General features: G+C 38.1%; 1 protein-coding gene across 4 annotated transcripts in view; it reads left to right on the top strand.

Annotated features, from left to right (window-relative positions):
* The window catches only part of LOC121381117 (protein kinase C and casein kinase substrate in neurons protein 2-like), a 53,166-nt gene that overhangs the window by 12,067 nt on the left and 24,721 nt on the right, over nucleotides 1-16,378 (top strand). For all 4 annotated transcript variants that reach the window (XM_041510237.1, XM_041510235.1, XM_041510236.1 and 1 more), the window contains exons 2-3: nucleotides 7,836-8,079; nucleotides 14,162-14,361. In XM_041510237.1, coding sequence (XP_041366171.1) covers nucleotides 7,872-8,079; nucleotides 14,162-14,361 — 408 coding nt within the window. In that variant the 5' untranslated portion in view covers nucleotides 7,836-7,871. The remainder of the gene's footprint in view (nucleotides 1-7,835; nucleotides 8,080-14,161; nucleotides 14,362-16,378) is intronic.

The raw sequence follows: 16,378 nt of genomic DNA, 5'->3' as shown, positions 1-16,378 counted from the left end.
ATAACAGATTTCACTACTACATAGTCTTATGTATATATACAAGTAATATTAGCATGCTAATACCCAGTTCCCCAGTGACTAGCATTCTTGGCAGTGTCATAAATTACACATTTATGTAGGTTATAATGTTGTATACACTGTATAGAGAATACAATCTGGGTTGCCTTGATGGACATAAACTGCCATTGTACAGACAAGTGTTAGCATATAAAGTGATACTTGATGGTCTGGCAACCTTAAGCAAGGACTGCCCGTAGGCTACACTGAAAAGAGAGTGTGTGAGTGTAATATACAGTTTGTTCTTGTATGTCTACCATATTTCTGTTATATTTACATGTACTAATACTTCTTAAACGAAACATTGTGTACCAATCTTATAGCCATTATAATTTATAAAAATAAATCCTATATTTTCATGCCCGCCTATCCTGAGAATGAAGACTCGACTAGTTTTTTTATTGACTGAAAACCTTCTCTTTTTTTTTTTTTTTTTTTATCAGTGTGGAAAATAAGATCATAAAATTTACTTCTCACATCAATTTTGAAAACAAACAAATTTGGATAAAAATCTAATATTTATTTTATTATGGCCTTAATGATGTAATATTCATGTATGCATATATATATATGTAATATAATATATGTACCGGTCACTTTTAACCAGTACATTAGAGGGTGTCATATCTATGTCTATAACAAATGTGTGGTTCTCATTTTTAATAGATTCATGCTAGTGATAATGAAAATACAATGTATATTATAGTAAAATACAGATGAAGTACATACATGTACATGTATACATATATAGATCTTCTTTTGAAGACATACAGGCTTGTCTAGAGTTAATCTCGCCGAAATTAATTTTTTATTTATTTATTTCACACTACGCACAAAATAAATTTTATTTAGAATGAATAGAATGAATGAATGTTTAACGACACCCCAGCACAAAAATACACGGCTATTGGGTGTCACAAATGGTAAGTATATGAAAATATTATTTATATATATGTATGTAAAACCACAGTGTAGAAGTCAGTGTTTTAAAAACTTTAGAATTATTTCAACCAAGTCTGTTTCTGCCAGAAAGAAATTTTTGGGTGTGGCACTATGGAATTGAATGTGGGCTGAATGCAACTACAATCGATATGGTTTATGGGAGGGTTCTTCCCCCGAAAGAAAATGGGTTAGGTTTAGGGTTAGGGTTAAGAAAATCATACAGTAATGATAAAGAGTCATTAATTTTGTCAAAAGGTCTAATTAAAAAATAAAATCTGCTAAAAAAAAATTGGTATAACGCCATGCCCATTTTACCCTGTGGCAGAAACCCTGAATTATGGCTAAAACATGTTACTGAATTTCTCTGGTAAATGTGTGTACCAGTCCATGTTAATTCACTATGATTCTATATTATATGTAAGTACGTACAAGCATTTATTGATATTTATATTGTGCCATTAAAATGTGAGCTAATATTTTGTTTCACATGACTTCATACACCACTGGTAATTTCAATTGAAAATATTTGTCATTGCAATCTATGTATTCACAAAGCAACTGTCAATGTTTATGTGATTGTCAATAACTATTGAGCACAGCTGTTTTGAAATTCTTTAATGTTCGTAGTTCTGACTAGAAGGTTCGTAAATGAAGTAGTATATTTAATTGTAAAGTTCTATACATGGAAATGCTCTAGATATGAATGAATGAATTAATGTTTAACGACACCCCAGCACAAAAATACACATTGGATATTGGGTGTCAAACAAAGGTAAGTACATGAAAATGATTATTTATTTTAAAAATAAAAATTATGTAAAACCAGTGTAAAAAAAAAAAGTTAACGTTCCATGTGTTTGGGTACTTGTACATTCACAATGTATACACCAGCTTGCGTTTGCTTTTTGGGATATCACTATGTTAATAAATTGATTTTCAACTAGTGGCAATGCATATCTTCTGAGTTTGGGGGGGGGGGGGGGGGGGGGCGCAGTACTCGGTAGTCTCAACCCAACCTTTCACCCCCACCCACCCCACTTCCAACTCCAATACCTAAATTATGTGATTTGACTAGAATGGGATTGAGCGGTGATCTTGTTGTACACTATAACAGATATGAGCATATTTCTAGTATTCAGAAATATGAACACTGCATTTTTGGACTGTGTTTATCCAGCATGACCTGGCCAGCATTTGTATTTCTAACACAAATACATGTATTGTCAAAAATTTCTGGTCGATTGCCAATCTAAACTTAAACAATCATTTAAAACACAACAAAAAACCCTCTGTGTCGCTTATTAAGTCTGCCTGTACACACAGACACACACAAATATTATGTCCCAGAATAAAGCGTGGAGCCACATTCCTTGACACTGGCTTTCTTTTTAAGTCCGCTCTGTGATGGATCGCTTCGCATGTAGAGACAATATCAATGGAAGCCAAGAAGGCAATGTACATGCAGTACAGCAGGCCTATATATATTTGGGGCGAGGAGTATAACTATATACTGTGTAGTAAATCATTGTCTATGTATGTGATGTAATCTCTGAAGGTCTTGTCACCAGCTGGTCTTCACTCTGTGGTTTGTGTAGCTGACAAGCCACATGGCTATTGTCAACAATATGTTTGCTGCTGTCAAATTTTCTTCTTTTATTCTTGCAGCATACAGTGTGTGTGTGTGTGTGTTTACATGTAAAGGAACACCCAGACATTTATGGGTTGCTATGGCTACTGGCATAAAGATGGTGTTCATGTGCCCGTGACTCGGTTACAAGCCTCTTACCTGTCTCAGTCTCTGTGGTGTGGGTGTGGTGTGTGTAAGGTGATATATATATATATATACCTTTTGCCATATACATGTAGATATGGGTAGGTATGTTACACATGTATGTATTTTATATATACATGTACACACACACACACACACACACACACACACAGACACACACAGACACACAGACACACACACACACACACACACACACACACACACACACACACACACACACACACACACACACACACACACACACACACACACACACACACACACACACACACACACACACACACACACAGACAGGACATTGAATTTGGGTATATGTTTAGAATACTGCCAGAATTGTAAAAATTATGTGATGTAGATGTTTTGGAAAATCTTCCATCTCATAATCTTATGCTTCCAACTAAAAATCTGGGATTCACAGAAGCTGTATTTGTATGTTACGTGTGACACATAGCCAATTTATTTTTTGTGCTGGGGTGTCATTAAACATCAATTCTATTCTTTTCTGTTATATGTGACACAGACACAGACACAAACACACATGCACTCACACACACACACACACACACCACATACATTTTACAGTAAATATGCATGTATGTATGTATATCACGCATAGTACAGTGTAAAAGTCTTTCTTACATGAGGCCAAATAAAAAAACCCACATTGTGTGGTTCTGGTTACCCAAACAACCCTAATTTTTTTTCTACATTTTGACTGACCCTAAGTCTTTATTTTTTTGCCTACTGATCTTCAAAACAGTGAGAGGATGCAGCTGACCAAGACCAGATTTTAGGAATTAAAAAAATGTGTAAAACAGAAAATGTATAGTCTACGTTCCTATCCTAATTTGTAACCAGAACCACACACATTTTTTTTTTTTTCCACCTGAACATTTAAGACTCGTTCATAAATGTCAAAATTTATACAAAACTTGTGTATTAATAGTATACTAGGACAAGCTGTTGATGCCCTGTATGTTTGTATCTTTGGGGAAAAAATGCAACATTTGACCAAAAAAAAACCCCAAACTACCAGTCGGGCATGGCAATAGTACTTATTTACTAGCCCAACATAGAATATCACTAGCCATGGCAGTGGGGCTACCACAATCTAGAAGCCCTGAATTTTAATGTACATTTTTAAGATGTGGGAGGGGAGAAGAAGAAGCTCTCTCTTTGTACATGTATGTGTGTGCTGGTGAAAATGATGACGATAATGAGCGACCCCTTACAATATATATACAATGTGTATTGTACTGATGCTTGCCAAGTGTACCTGTAGGAATGTGGTGTACACAGTATGTGGCTGCCTACAACAATAATAGTACTGTCAGATGTTCGTATCGCGCTGTCAAATGTTACATGTATATAACATGTACTTGATAGATCAGTAGCTGTTGGTGATGACGTTCGAATGTGTGTACAAACATTAATAGGCACATGTACACTTACATGTAATGTGCATACCTAAACCATAAAAGATCTTTATTGCAAGGACATGCAGTGGACTGCTGATTCTTAAAACTGATGTGGCATACCTTTATATGTTATTTTAGTGTACATGTTTGATATGAATATGCATATATATACCGTACATTTGTACATTATTATATACATTTGTACATATACCTGCATTAACTTGACATTTGTCAACATATAAGAGGCCATATAATGTAATTTAGAAATTGAAACTCGTTCAGACTGCTGAAAAATTATCAAGATCTAGAATGCCTGTATATATATGTGTGTATGTGTGTGTGTGTGTATATATATCTATATATTTTTAGTGTTCTCGCTGGGTGAAAATTAAAGGAGGGCGGCCGCACAGCACCACACTCTTCGAAAAAAACGAAAAGCAAAAAAAAAAAAAATGGGGGTGGGGGTGGGGGAAAGCTTGGTGGTTACCATGTTGTTGTGTGTTGATAGACTTTGTGGAAAGACATATTCCTTATTTTGATTACAAAACATTTGTACGAAATGTACGCAGGCTCGTCTTTTAATTGAACCGAAGATGTTATGATTATCGGTCTGATATTCACTGGCAGTTCCGGTTTTGCTGAACCATCAAAGTTTTAATATTATTTTAATAAAGATTTCAAGATACACGAAGAACAATGTCGAAATTTGGATTTGCTATTCCCATCTTCATCGAATGAATCGATCGCTGTGATAAAATATTATCGCCAACTGATAAAAAGTTGTTTCGTTTTTGTAGTGGTGGTGTATATATTATTTGGCACCCAAGATGAGTGATTTTAATGCTAAACACTACCACTTCCCTTGATTTTATAAGTGGTGATATCCCCCCAAAATGAAAAGTTTACAATATGTTATAAGAACTGCTGAATAAACAGAATGACAGAAATGACAGAAAGTAAAAATCGTCAGTTACAATCAATTATATCTGTAACTGAGGACAAAATATCACACGACAGCTAGTGGAAACAAAAGATAGAGTGACCGTTCTGATCACGTGACAAATTTGGCGCCAAATAAGTGGGGTTTTCAGTCGGAGATTGCCGAATCCATAAAAAATAAAACGAAATAGAGACGAATGGGACGAAATAGAGGCTGTTAAAAATACAATTAAATTACGTTGCGGTAACTGTCGTCAATGTTTCGTCAGTTGCCTTTTCGTACACAACGCGGCTTGTTTCCTTTAATGGCCAGTGTGCAGACTGATCGTTGTGGGGTTTTTATGTGTGGAAAAGTATGCATTTGGAAATAGCGGAGATAGGTGCTGGGAAATATAGTATGGTGCTGGAAAATAAAGAGGGGTGGAGAACGTGAAAGAAGGGCAGCAAAATGCAATAGCAGGGTGGGCCGCCCCGCTTAAATGGAGCAGCGAGAACACTGTTTTATATATATACGTATTTTAATTTTTATATATATATATATAGAGAGAGAGGTTATTACCAGTGTTTTTCGGTATCGTCAATATATATTAGGAATAAAAATTGTATTATGTGAGCCTCAAGCTTAATACAACGTGTTTTTGTAAACTCTACATGCAACTTTAATTCCAGTCCGCCATTACTAGATATTCAAATGACGTAAGAATATATGGCGCGGTGTATTTTTGAATGGAAATGATGTCAAACTCGAATGACTTCATTTTGGATGTCCTTACATCAAAATAAAGTTATGCCTAATGTTTTTTGTTTTCTGAACGCTGGACAGCTTTCAGTCTCAAATTGCCATTGAAATGTTTTTATTTGATGACTATGAATGCATACATCAATCATGGAGTGTCACCCAAGTACGTTTGCTTAAATGTCAATAAACCTAGTGCTGAGACCTCGACTAATTTACATCTAATTTGCAAAGTTATCAAATTCTTAAAGTATGTGATCTGAAAAATATCACATACTTTGATTGCACTGAAAATGTAAGATATTATATGATAAATATATATATATATACATACATATATCTGTATACATATATACATATATATACACATACACATACATACATACATACATACATCTGTACATGTTATATCTGTATTTTGTATCATATCATGTTTATATACCCAATGAATTAATGTGGATTATTTCACAAGACAATAATTTGACACAACATGGTAAGTAAGTTTATTACCTGCTACTCATGTTTTTAACAATATGGCTCTAGCAAATGATTATTAGATACAGAAATTGAAAACAAATATGTTTTTTGATGATTACATAATTATATCACGTGTACAGTAGTACCGCTATGTAAAGGAAGGAAGGAAATGTTTTATTTAACGACGTACTCAACACATTTTATTTACGGTTATATGGCGTCAGACATACGGTTAAGGACCATGCAGATATTGAGAGAGGAAACCCACTGTCGCCACTTCATGGGCTACTCTTTTCGATTACCAGCAAGGGATCTTTTATATGCACCATCCCATAGACAGGATAGCACATACCACGGCCTTTGATGTACCAGTTGTGGTGCACTGGCTGGAGCGATAAATAGCCCAATGGGCCCACTGACGAGGATCAATCCCAAACGACCACGCATATCAAGCGAGCACTTTTACCACTGGACTACGTCACACCCCATCGATATGTAATGTCAGCTGAGGTGAAACATACATGTACATGTATTAATTACTTTCTAGTGGGATGAATCATGGCTACAAATCTAGGTTGTTTCAAGCACATATCGCTAGTATTTCAGTTTACCCAGGGTATAAGTATGTGGCCATGTACCTTGTACTGTTGGATTGAACCAAAAACACTTTATTGCTCAACATATCTGACCAAAAAATGCCTGACTAAGGGAAAAAAAATGATGACGCATCAATTTTTTTTATTTTCTTGTAACCAAGTAATACCTCGAGGCTTCCGTCAATGGTTTTAATAATGTCCTATCTGCTGACCCATGTTTAAAATGCAGGGTCTGCCTTGGGCAAACAGGCATTCACTTAGCAGTGCGCTTTCTCACGGTGTAGCTTGATGCAGGTTTCTTCGGTCAGCATAGTTATAGATCTGTATAGATATGTTGGTCAAAATTGATGATGAGGTAATGTATATAAAACGCTGCCATCCAAATAAAGAGTTTGGTACCTTGTGCTCTGTTGGCACAAAATACAGCTATATGTATGGAACTGGAAACCATTAAATTGATCAAAGTGACAGATCTCATTATTTTTACAATTAAAGTCATTCACGGACATACTGATATATTGATAGAATGTATATATATAATATTCTCAGTATGTTGGGGATGGGACATAGCTCTTTCATAAGTGAATCCATTCAACTGATTAGGTTTTTTTTTTGTCTTGTGCACCACAACTGGTCAGAGGCCATGGTATGTGCTTTCCTGTCTGTGGGAAAGTGCATATAAAATATCCCTTGCTGTGTTAAGAAAAATGTAGTGGGTTTCCTTTGATGACTGTGAGTCAGAATTACTAAATGTTTGACATCCAATAGCCGATGATTAATTAATCAATGTGCTCTAGTGGTGTCGTTAAACAAAACAAACTTTAAACTTTGATGCAGTCTAAAGCCGTGTATATATTATGTTTCCTCTTTCCTTTCAGACCAAGTCTCTGTCTGCCCAGCACTAACTTCCCATCATGTCTGTCCATGACGAGTTCGACACGCCCAGTTCAGATAGTTTCTGGGAGCCGGGCAAGTTTATGAAGACAGTGAAGCGCCACGAGAACGGCTACAAACTCTGCGACCAGCTGCGGTCCTTGGTGGAATCGCGGAGCGAGATTGAAAAGAATTATGCCAAGAGTTTATCCAACTGGTCCAAGAAGTGGAACGACTTCCTGGATAAAGGTGAATGACGAGAATATTACAGAGATAAAAGTTTTATGGATTTTTAACAGAATTCTAGATTGTTTTTCATCTTTTGTTTATTAAAGTGTCTGGGTGTGTGAAAGAGCACACCGACCAACTCATATTGCATGTAGTCTATAATGTTATTTACCTTTTAAGATCCTGAGCATGACACACTGGGTGCCTGGAAGAGAAACAGATCCATGATACATGTTACTTATTTTAAATAGTAGATCCTACGTATGGCATGTCTGGGTGCATGGAAGAAGTAAAACGATTCACAATACAGTTACTTATTCTACTGTAGATTATTCAGACCTGTCAACCTTTAGTCAAGAGAAAGCAGGAGATGTGTGTTGAAAAAGCAGGAGATTTTTTAAATTCACACAATTTAACCCAAAATCGCAAGATTTAAGAAAAACATTATTACAATAAGTTATATGAATATTTTATAATGTCATATATACTTCTTAACCTTAGATCTGGCATTGAAAAAAAAAAAAAATATATATATATATTTTTTTTTTTTTAAAGTTTAAATATTATTATGATTTAATACATATTTAAAAAAAAAAAATATTTTATCCAAAAATGTTAAGAACATGAACAAGAAATAAGAAAATTAATTAGTACATTTACGGTATTACACTTACAGCCTTACAGGTTGCGTTACATTATCATTTGTGGTTAGTGTACCTAGTACCAAAGACAAATTTATATAAATCTTATAAATTAATATTCAGTTTTTACTATAATGAGGAACGGTGGCGTGGTACTTATTTAAAATCATTATAATGATGCAATAAACATTGTATTTTCATTAATCATAAGTAAAACCTCATTACGGACATCGTGTGAAATATATCGGAATTATACCCATTTCCGTGAGTAACTTTATGTCAATGTCAAACACAACATTTTTTAATTGTACAAAAATAATTTCTTGAAGTGTACCCTTATAACCAACATTTTACCGCACAAACATACAAAATTAACTGACACAAGTATGTTTATACAGCTAATTGGTCTTTTCGTTGTCTTGCTGTGACATGTGATTTTAACATGCATCGTGTGTATCGCTGTCAACTCGGGAGTCTGGCAGTTCAAATTTGTCATAGTTGCATTATGTAATCCAGTGGGAAGACATTTTACTATTCAGAGGTGTTATTAGAACTAAATTGGATAGTTTTGTTTTTTTATATGGCAACACTGAATGTCAACACACAGCCTGTTGAATTAGCGGCAACATGCTTCGTAGCCATTACGATGACAACAAACATTATAATAACACGTCATTTTATAAACTCCATGTGCTTTTTTAACAATATAAATAGGCTATCCCACAATTCTCACTTCGGCAAAGGTTAAACAGTCGGGACAATTCGGCCTGTTACATTCTCGGAAACCGAAAGTAGTCGACATTTTCCGAATGAGAAAAAAAGGCAGAGTTACTTCCCTTCTGTTATTTTGACAAAAGAGGATCGATTTTTTTTAATGCTTACAAAAATGTCATTTAAAAGGAGAAACTGTCTCCCGCACAGGTGAAAGGAGATTTGATCAAATACCGGGAGACTCCCGCGGAATCCGGGAGGGTTGACAGGTCTGAGATTATTAGTATGGAATGTGTCTCAATGGCTGAAAGAGATCAATTCATGTTACATGTTTTACTGTAGGTCCTGAGTATGGCGCATGTCTCGGTGGTTGGAAGAGACAGATTCATGGTATACATGTTACTTGTTTGACTGTAGGTCCTGAGTATGTCACATGTCTTGGTGGCTGGAAGAGTGAGACAGATTCATGGTATACATGTTACTTGTTTGACTGTAGGTCCTGAGTATGGTGTGTGTCTTGGTGGCTGGAAGAGTGAGACAGATTCATGGTATACATGTTACTTGTTTGACTGTAGGTCCTGAGTATGTCACCTGTCTCGGTGGCTGGAAGAGACAGATTCATGGTATACATGTTACTTGTTTGACTGTAGGTCCTGAGTATGGCACGTGTCTCGGTGGCTGGAAGAAACAGATTCATGGTATACATGTTACTTGTTTGACTGTAGGTCCTGAGTATGTCACATGTCTCGGTGGCTGGAAGAGACAGATTCATGGTATACATGTTACTTGTTTGACTGTAGGTCCTGAGTATGGCATGTGTCTCGGTGGCTGGAAGAGTGAGACAGATTCATGGTATACATGTTACTTGTTTGACTGTCGGTCCTGAGTATGTCACGTGTCTCGGTGACTGGAAGAAACAGATTCATGGTATACATGTTACTTGTTTGACTGTAGGTCCTGAGTATGTCACGTGTCTCGGTGGCTGGAAGAAACAGATTCATGGTGTACATGTTACTTGTTTGACTGTAGGTCCTGAGTATGTCACGTGTCTCGGTGGTTGGAAGAGACAGATTCATGATATACATGTTACTTGTTTTACTGTAGGTCCTGAGTATGTCACGTGTCTCGGTGACTGGAAGAGACAGATTCATGGTATACATGTTACTTGTTTGACTGTATGTCCTGAGTATGTCACATGTCTTGGTGGCTGGAAGAGTGAGACAGATTCATGGTATACATGTTACTTGTTTGACTGTAGGTCCTGAGTATGTCACGTGTCTCGGTGGCTGGAAGAGACAGATTCATGGTATACATGTTACTTGTTTGACTGTAGGTCCTGAGTATGGTTTGTGTCTCGGTGGCTGGAAGAGACAGATTCATGGTATACATGTTACTTGTTTGACTGTAGGTCCTGAGTATGTCACGTGTCTCGGTGGCTGGAAGAGACAGATTCATGGTATACATGTTACTTGTTTGACTGTAGGTCCTGAGTATGTCACATATCTCGGTGGTTGGAAGAGACAGATTCATGGTATACATGTTACTTGTTTGACTGTAGGTCCTGAGTATGTCACATGTCTTGGTGGCTGGAAGAGTGAGACAGATTCATGGTATACATGTTACTTGTTTGACTGTAGGTCCTGAGTATGGCGTGTGTCTTGGTGGCTGGAAGAGTGAGACAGATTCATGGTATACATGTTACTTGTTTGACTGTAGGTCCTGAGTATGTCAAGTGTCTCGGTGGCTGGAAGAGACAGATTCATGGTATACATGTTACTTGTTTGACTGTAGGTCCTGAGTATGTCGCATGTCTCGGTGGCTGGAAGAGACAGATTCATGGTATACACGTTACTTGTTTGACTGTAGGTCCTGAGTATGTCACGTGTCTCGGTGGCTGGAAGAGACAGATTCATGGTATACACGTTACTTGTTTGGCTGTAGGTCCTGAGTATGTCACATATCTCGGTGGTTGGAAGAGACAGATTCATGGTATACATGTTACTTGTTTGACTGTAGGTCCTGAGTATGTCACATGTCTTGGTGGCTGGAAGAGTGAGACAGATTCATGATATACATGTTACTTGTTTCACTGTAGGTCCTGAGTATGGCGTGTGTCTCTGTGGCTGGAAGAGACAGATTCATGGTATACATGTTACTTGTTTGACTGTAGGTCCTGAGTATGTCGCATGTCTCGGTGGCTGGAAGAGACAGATTCATGGTATACATGTTACTTGTTTGACTGTAGGTCCTGAGTATGTCACATGTCTCGGTGGCTGGAAGAGACAGATTCATGGTATACATGTTACTTGTTTGACTGTAGGTCCTGAGTATGGCACGTGTCTCGGTGGCTGGAAGAGTTGAGACAGATTCATGGTATACATGTTACTTGTTTGACTGTAGGTCCTGAGTATGTCACGTGTCTCGGTGGCTGGAAGAAACAGATTCATGGTATACATGTTACTTGTTTGACTGTAGGTCCTGAGTATGTCACGTGTCTCGGTGGTTGGAAGAGACAGATTCATGATATACATGTTACTTGTTTTACTGTAGGTCCTGAGTATGTCACGTGTCTCCGTGACTGGAAGAGACAGATTCATGGTATACATGTTACTTGTTTGACTGTATGTCCTGAGTATGTCACATGTCTTGGTGGCTGGAAGAGTGAGACAGATTCATGGTATACATGTTACTTGTTTGACTGTAGGTCCTGAGTATCGCACGTGTCTCGGTCGCTGGAAGAGTGAGACAGATTCATGGTATACATGTTACTTGTTTGACTGTAGGTCCTGAGTATGTCACGTGTCTCGGTGGCTGGAAGAGACAGATTCATGGTATACATGTTACTTGTTTGACTGTAGGTCCTGAGTATGGTTTGTGTCTCGGTGGCTGGAAGAGACAGATTCATGTTATACATGTTACTTGTTTGACTGTAGGTCCTGAGTATGTCACGTGTCTCGGTGGCTGGAAGAGACAGATTCATGGTATACATGTTACTTGTTTGACTGTAGGTCCTGAGTATGTCACATATCTCGGTGGTTGGAAGAGACAGATTCATGGTATACATGTTACTTGTTTGACTGTAGGTCCTGAGTATGTCACATGTCTTGGTGGCTGGAAGAGTGAGACAGATTCATGGTATACATGTTACTTGTTTGACTGTAGGTCCTGAGTATGGCGTGTGTCTTGGTGGCTGGAAGAGTGAGACAGATTCATGGTATACATGTTACTTGTTTGACTGTAGGTCCTGAGTATGTCAAGTGTCTCGGTGGCTGGAAGAGACAGATTCATGGTATACATGTTACTTGTTTGACTGTAGGTCCTGAGTATGTCGCGTGTCTCGGTGGCTGGAAGAGACAGATTCATGGTATACACGTTACTTGTTTGACTGTAGGTCCGGAGTATGTCACGTGTCTCGGTGGCTGGAAGAGACAGATTCATGGTATACACGTTACTTGTTTGACTGTAGGTCCTGAGTATGTCACGTGTCTCGGTGGCTGGAAGAGACAGATTCATGGTATACACGTTACTTGTTTGACTGTATGTCCTGAGTATGTCACGTGTCTCGGTGGCTGGAAGAGACAGATTCATGGTATACACGTTACTTGTTTGACTGTAGGTCCTGAGTATGTCACGTGTCTCGGTGGCTGGAAGAGACAGATTCATGGTATACACGTTACTTGTTTGACTGTAGGTCCTGAGTATGTCACGTGTCTCGGTGGCTGGAAGAGACAGATTCATGGTATACACGTTACTTGTTTGACTGTAGGTCCTGAGTATGTCACGTGTCTCGGTGGCTGGAAGAGACAGATTCATGGTATACATGTTACTTGTTTGACTGTAGGTCCTGAGTATGGCGCGTGTCTCGGTGGCTGGAAGAAACAGATTCATGGTATACATGTTACTTGTTTGACTCTAGGTCCTGAGTATGTCACGTGTCTTGGTGGTTGGAAGAGACCGATTCATGATATACATGTTACTTGTTTTACTGTATGTCCTGAGTATGTCACGTGTCTCGGTGACTGGAAGAGACAGATTCATGGTATACATGTTACTTGTTTGACTGTATGTCCTGAGTATGTCACGTGTCTCGGTGGCTGGAAGAGTGAGACAGATTCATGGTATACATGTTACTTGTTTGACTGTAGGTCCTGAGTATGTCACATGTCTTGGTGGCTGGAAGAGTGAGACAGATTCATGATATACATGTTACTTGTTTCACTGTAGGTCCTGAGTATGGCGTGTGTCTCTGTGGCTGGAAGAGACAGATTCATGGTATACATGTTACTTGTTTGACTGTAGGTCCTGAGTATGTCGCATGTCTCGGTGGCTGGAAGAGACAGATTCATGGTATACATGTTACTTGTTTGACTGTAGGTCCTGAGTATGTCGCATGTCTCGGTGGCTGGAAGAGACAGATTCATGGTATACATGTTACTTGTTTGACTGTAGGTCCTGAGTATGGCATGTGTCTCGGTGGCTGGAAGAGTGAGACAGATTCATGATATACATGTTACTTGTTTCACTGTAGGTCCTGAGTATGGCACATTTCTCGGTGACTGGACGAGACAGATTCATGATATACATGTTACATGTTTTACTGTAGGTCCTGAGTATGGCACGTCTCGGTGGCTGGAAGAAACAGATTCATGATATACATGTTACATGTTTTACTGTAGGTCCTGAGTATGTCACGTGTCTCGGTGACTGGAAGAGACAGATTCATGTTATACATGTTACATGTTTTACTGTAGGTCCTGAGTATGGCACGTGTCTCGGTGGCTGGAAGAGTGCCCTAATTGAGGCAGACAGCCTGAACTCCATCCACTTGGATATAGCAGACCAGCTCATGAACGAAGTCTACCAGTCCATCAAAGCGTGGCAGAAAGAGAACTACCACAAGTCTATGATGCACTTCAAAGAAACAAAGGAATTGGAGGATGGCTTTAGGAAGGTTTGTCGTATATAGATCTATATTGGTTTTAAAAAAAAGGGTTGGGGGTCCGTGAAGCAGGTCTCAAATTAAATCGACGTAGTGCCCTAGGCTAATAATATGTACCAGTGCCCTGAAAAATAAACAGTTCTCACGTCTATACTGCTATTTTGTATGTTACTAATTTAGACCCAGTGATTTTCCGCGATCGCAGAAAACGGACGGAATTCCCATTGTGAAAAGGATGCGTAGTGTCATATTTACCGAGGCTCCATTCAGCCAAACCGAGCGGAAAAACGTCCACTTGACTGGATTATACGCTTCACGGTAAACCGAATGGCCATGTTGGGAACCAAATACTTCGCGAACATTAGCAAAACGTTTGCTGGCTGAACTTGGGACTGGTTTACTGCTTAGTCTGGACAGGTTTTTTTTTTTTCAGGAGTAAGTTCAGCCAGATGTTTGTTGCTAACGCTTGTCTTGGAAGACTGATTTTTACGCAACACAGTAAACCGAATGACCACTTCGGGAACGAGTCAATATGTTGGCAAACGTTTAGCAAAATACTGCTGGCTGAATGTTGCAATGTTACTTTATTTCCGCTGTGTCATGTGCATACTTCACATTGCAGACGACGTTAGACTGTCAAAGCAGTGATAAAAATAAATGTTTACGTTTTGTTAACACTAAGCACCGTTGAATAAAACAGTGCACTCAATTGTTGGACAGTTATGCTTTATGTAGTTGTTATGATTGTAACCTTCGCTGCGATTTTTTGCTACTAATATGAAGGCCTACTTTGATTTAACAACAAATAGTGACACATGTCGACGTCAGTCAATTTTCGGACCCTTGTTTTGGTTTCATACAAAGTAAATAAAACAGACCCAACAGTAAAAAAAATTATATGATATATTTGACAAAAAAGGTACTTTTTATTTTTTTTCATCTTTTAAAACTTAAAAAATTAATATTTTGTCAATAATTGTGAAAAAGTAAAAAGTAAACAGCATTGTCTGCCTGTTATGTTAATTGTCACAACTTGTGTTATTTAAATTGTCAATTAGGCCTACATATTGGTAGAATAATGACTCCCTTTAATGACAACATTAGGCAGACTCCCATCTCTAATGTTGTCACATGCATACAATTTGTATGGTGTTGTCATGACATGAGTGTCTTAGACTATTAGAATCTCGAGTGTAGACTTTAAAAAGTTTTATAAGCACCAGGCCTGGTCTGTTTTATTAAGTGTTTGTGTAAACTAATGAAAGGCTAATGCATTGTGTCATCAGTGGCTGTTTGATGTCTTGCATATGACATTTGGACTAATGGATAGGAGAAAAATCCTCCTGTTATTCCTTGCTGTTTCTAAAAAAAAAGCAAAAAAAAGCGAGTTGTCTTTGAAGACATGTATGACATCAGATAGCCAATTATTAATTAATCACTGTGCTCTAGTGGCATTGTTACACAAAAAAGTTCACTCTTTATTAATTATTGATCTGCAAAAAAAGGTCTTAAATTATACATGTATACATGTGCCTTCCAACAAAAAGAGGTGGGGACGTAGCCCAGTGGTAAAGCATTCGCTTGATGCACGGTCAGTTTAGGATCGATCCCTGTCGTTGGACCCATTAGGCTATTTCTCATTCCAGCCAGTGCTCCACAACTGGTGTAACAAAGGCTGTGGTATGTACTATCCTGTCTGTGGGATGGTGCATATAAAAGATCCCTTGCTGCTAATCAAAAAGAGTAGCCCATGAAGTTGCGACAGCGGGTTTCCTCTCTCAATATCTGTGTGATTCTTAACCATATGTCTGATGCCATATAATCGCAAATAAAATGTGTTGAGTGCTTCGTTAAATAAAACATTTCCTTCCACCACACATGTAGCAAATACCATGGCTTTTGATCTCCACCAGTCAAGGAGCTTTGTATGGAACTGAACAATACAACATGATGATAATTTACTTCTACACATTTAGCTCTGTGTGTGCAAAACATTTCACCAAGTTATGTCCAAAAATGCGAAACTCTG

This window comes from Gigantopelta aegis, chromosome 9, assembly GCF_016097555.1.
Source record: "Gigantopelta aegis isolate Gae_Host chromosome 9, Gae_host_genome, whole genome shotgun sequence".
Taxonomy (NCBI): Eukaryota; Metazoa; Mollusca; class Gastropoda; order Neomphalida; family Peltospiridae; genus Gigantopelta; species Gigantopelta aegis.
This window is presented reverse-complemented; position numbering and strand designations above follow the sequence as displayed.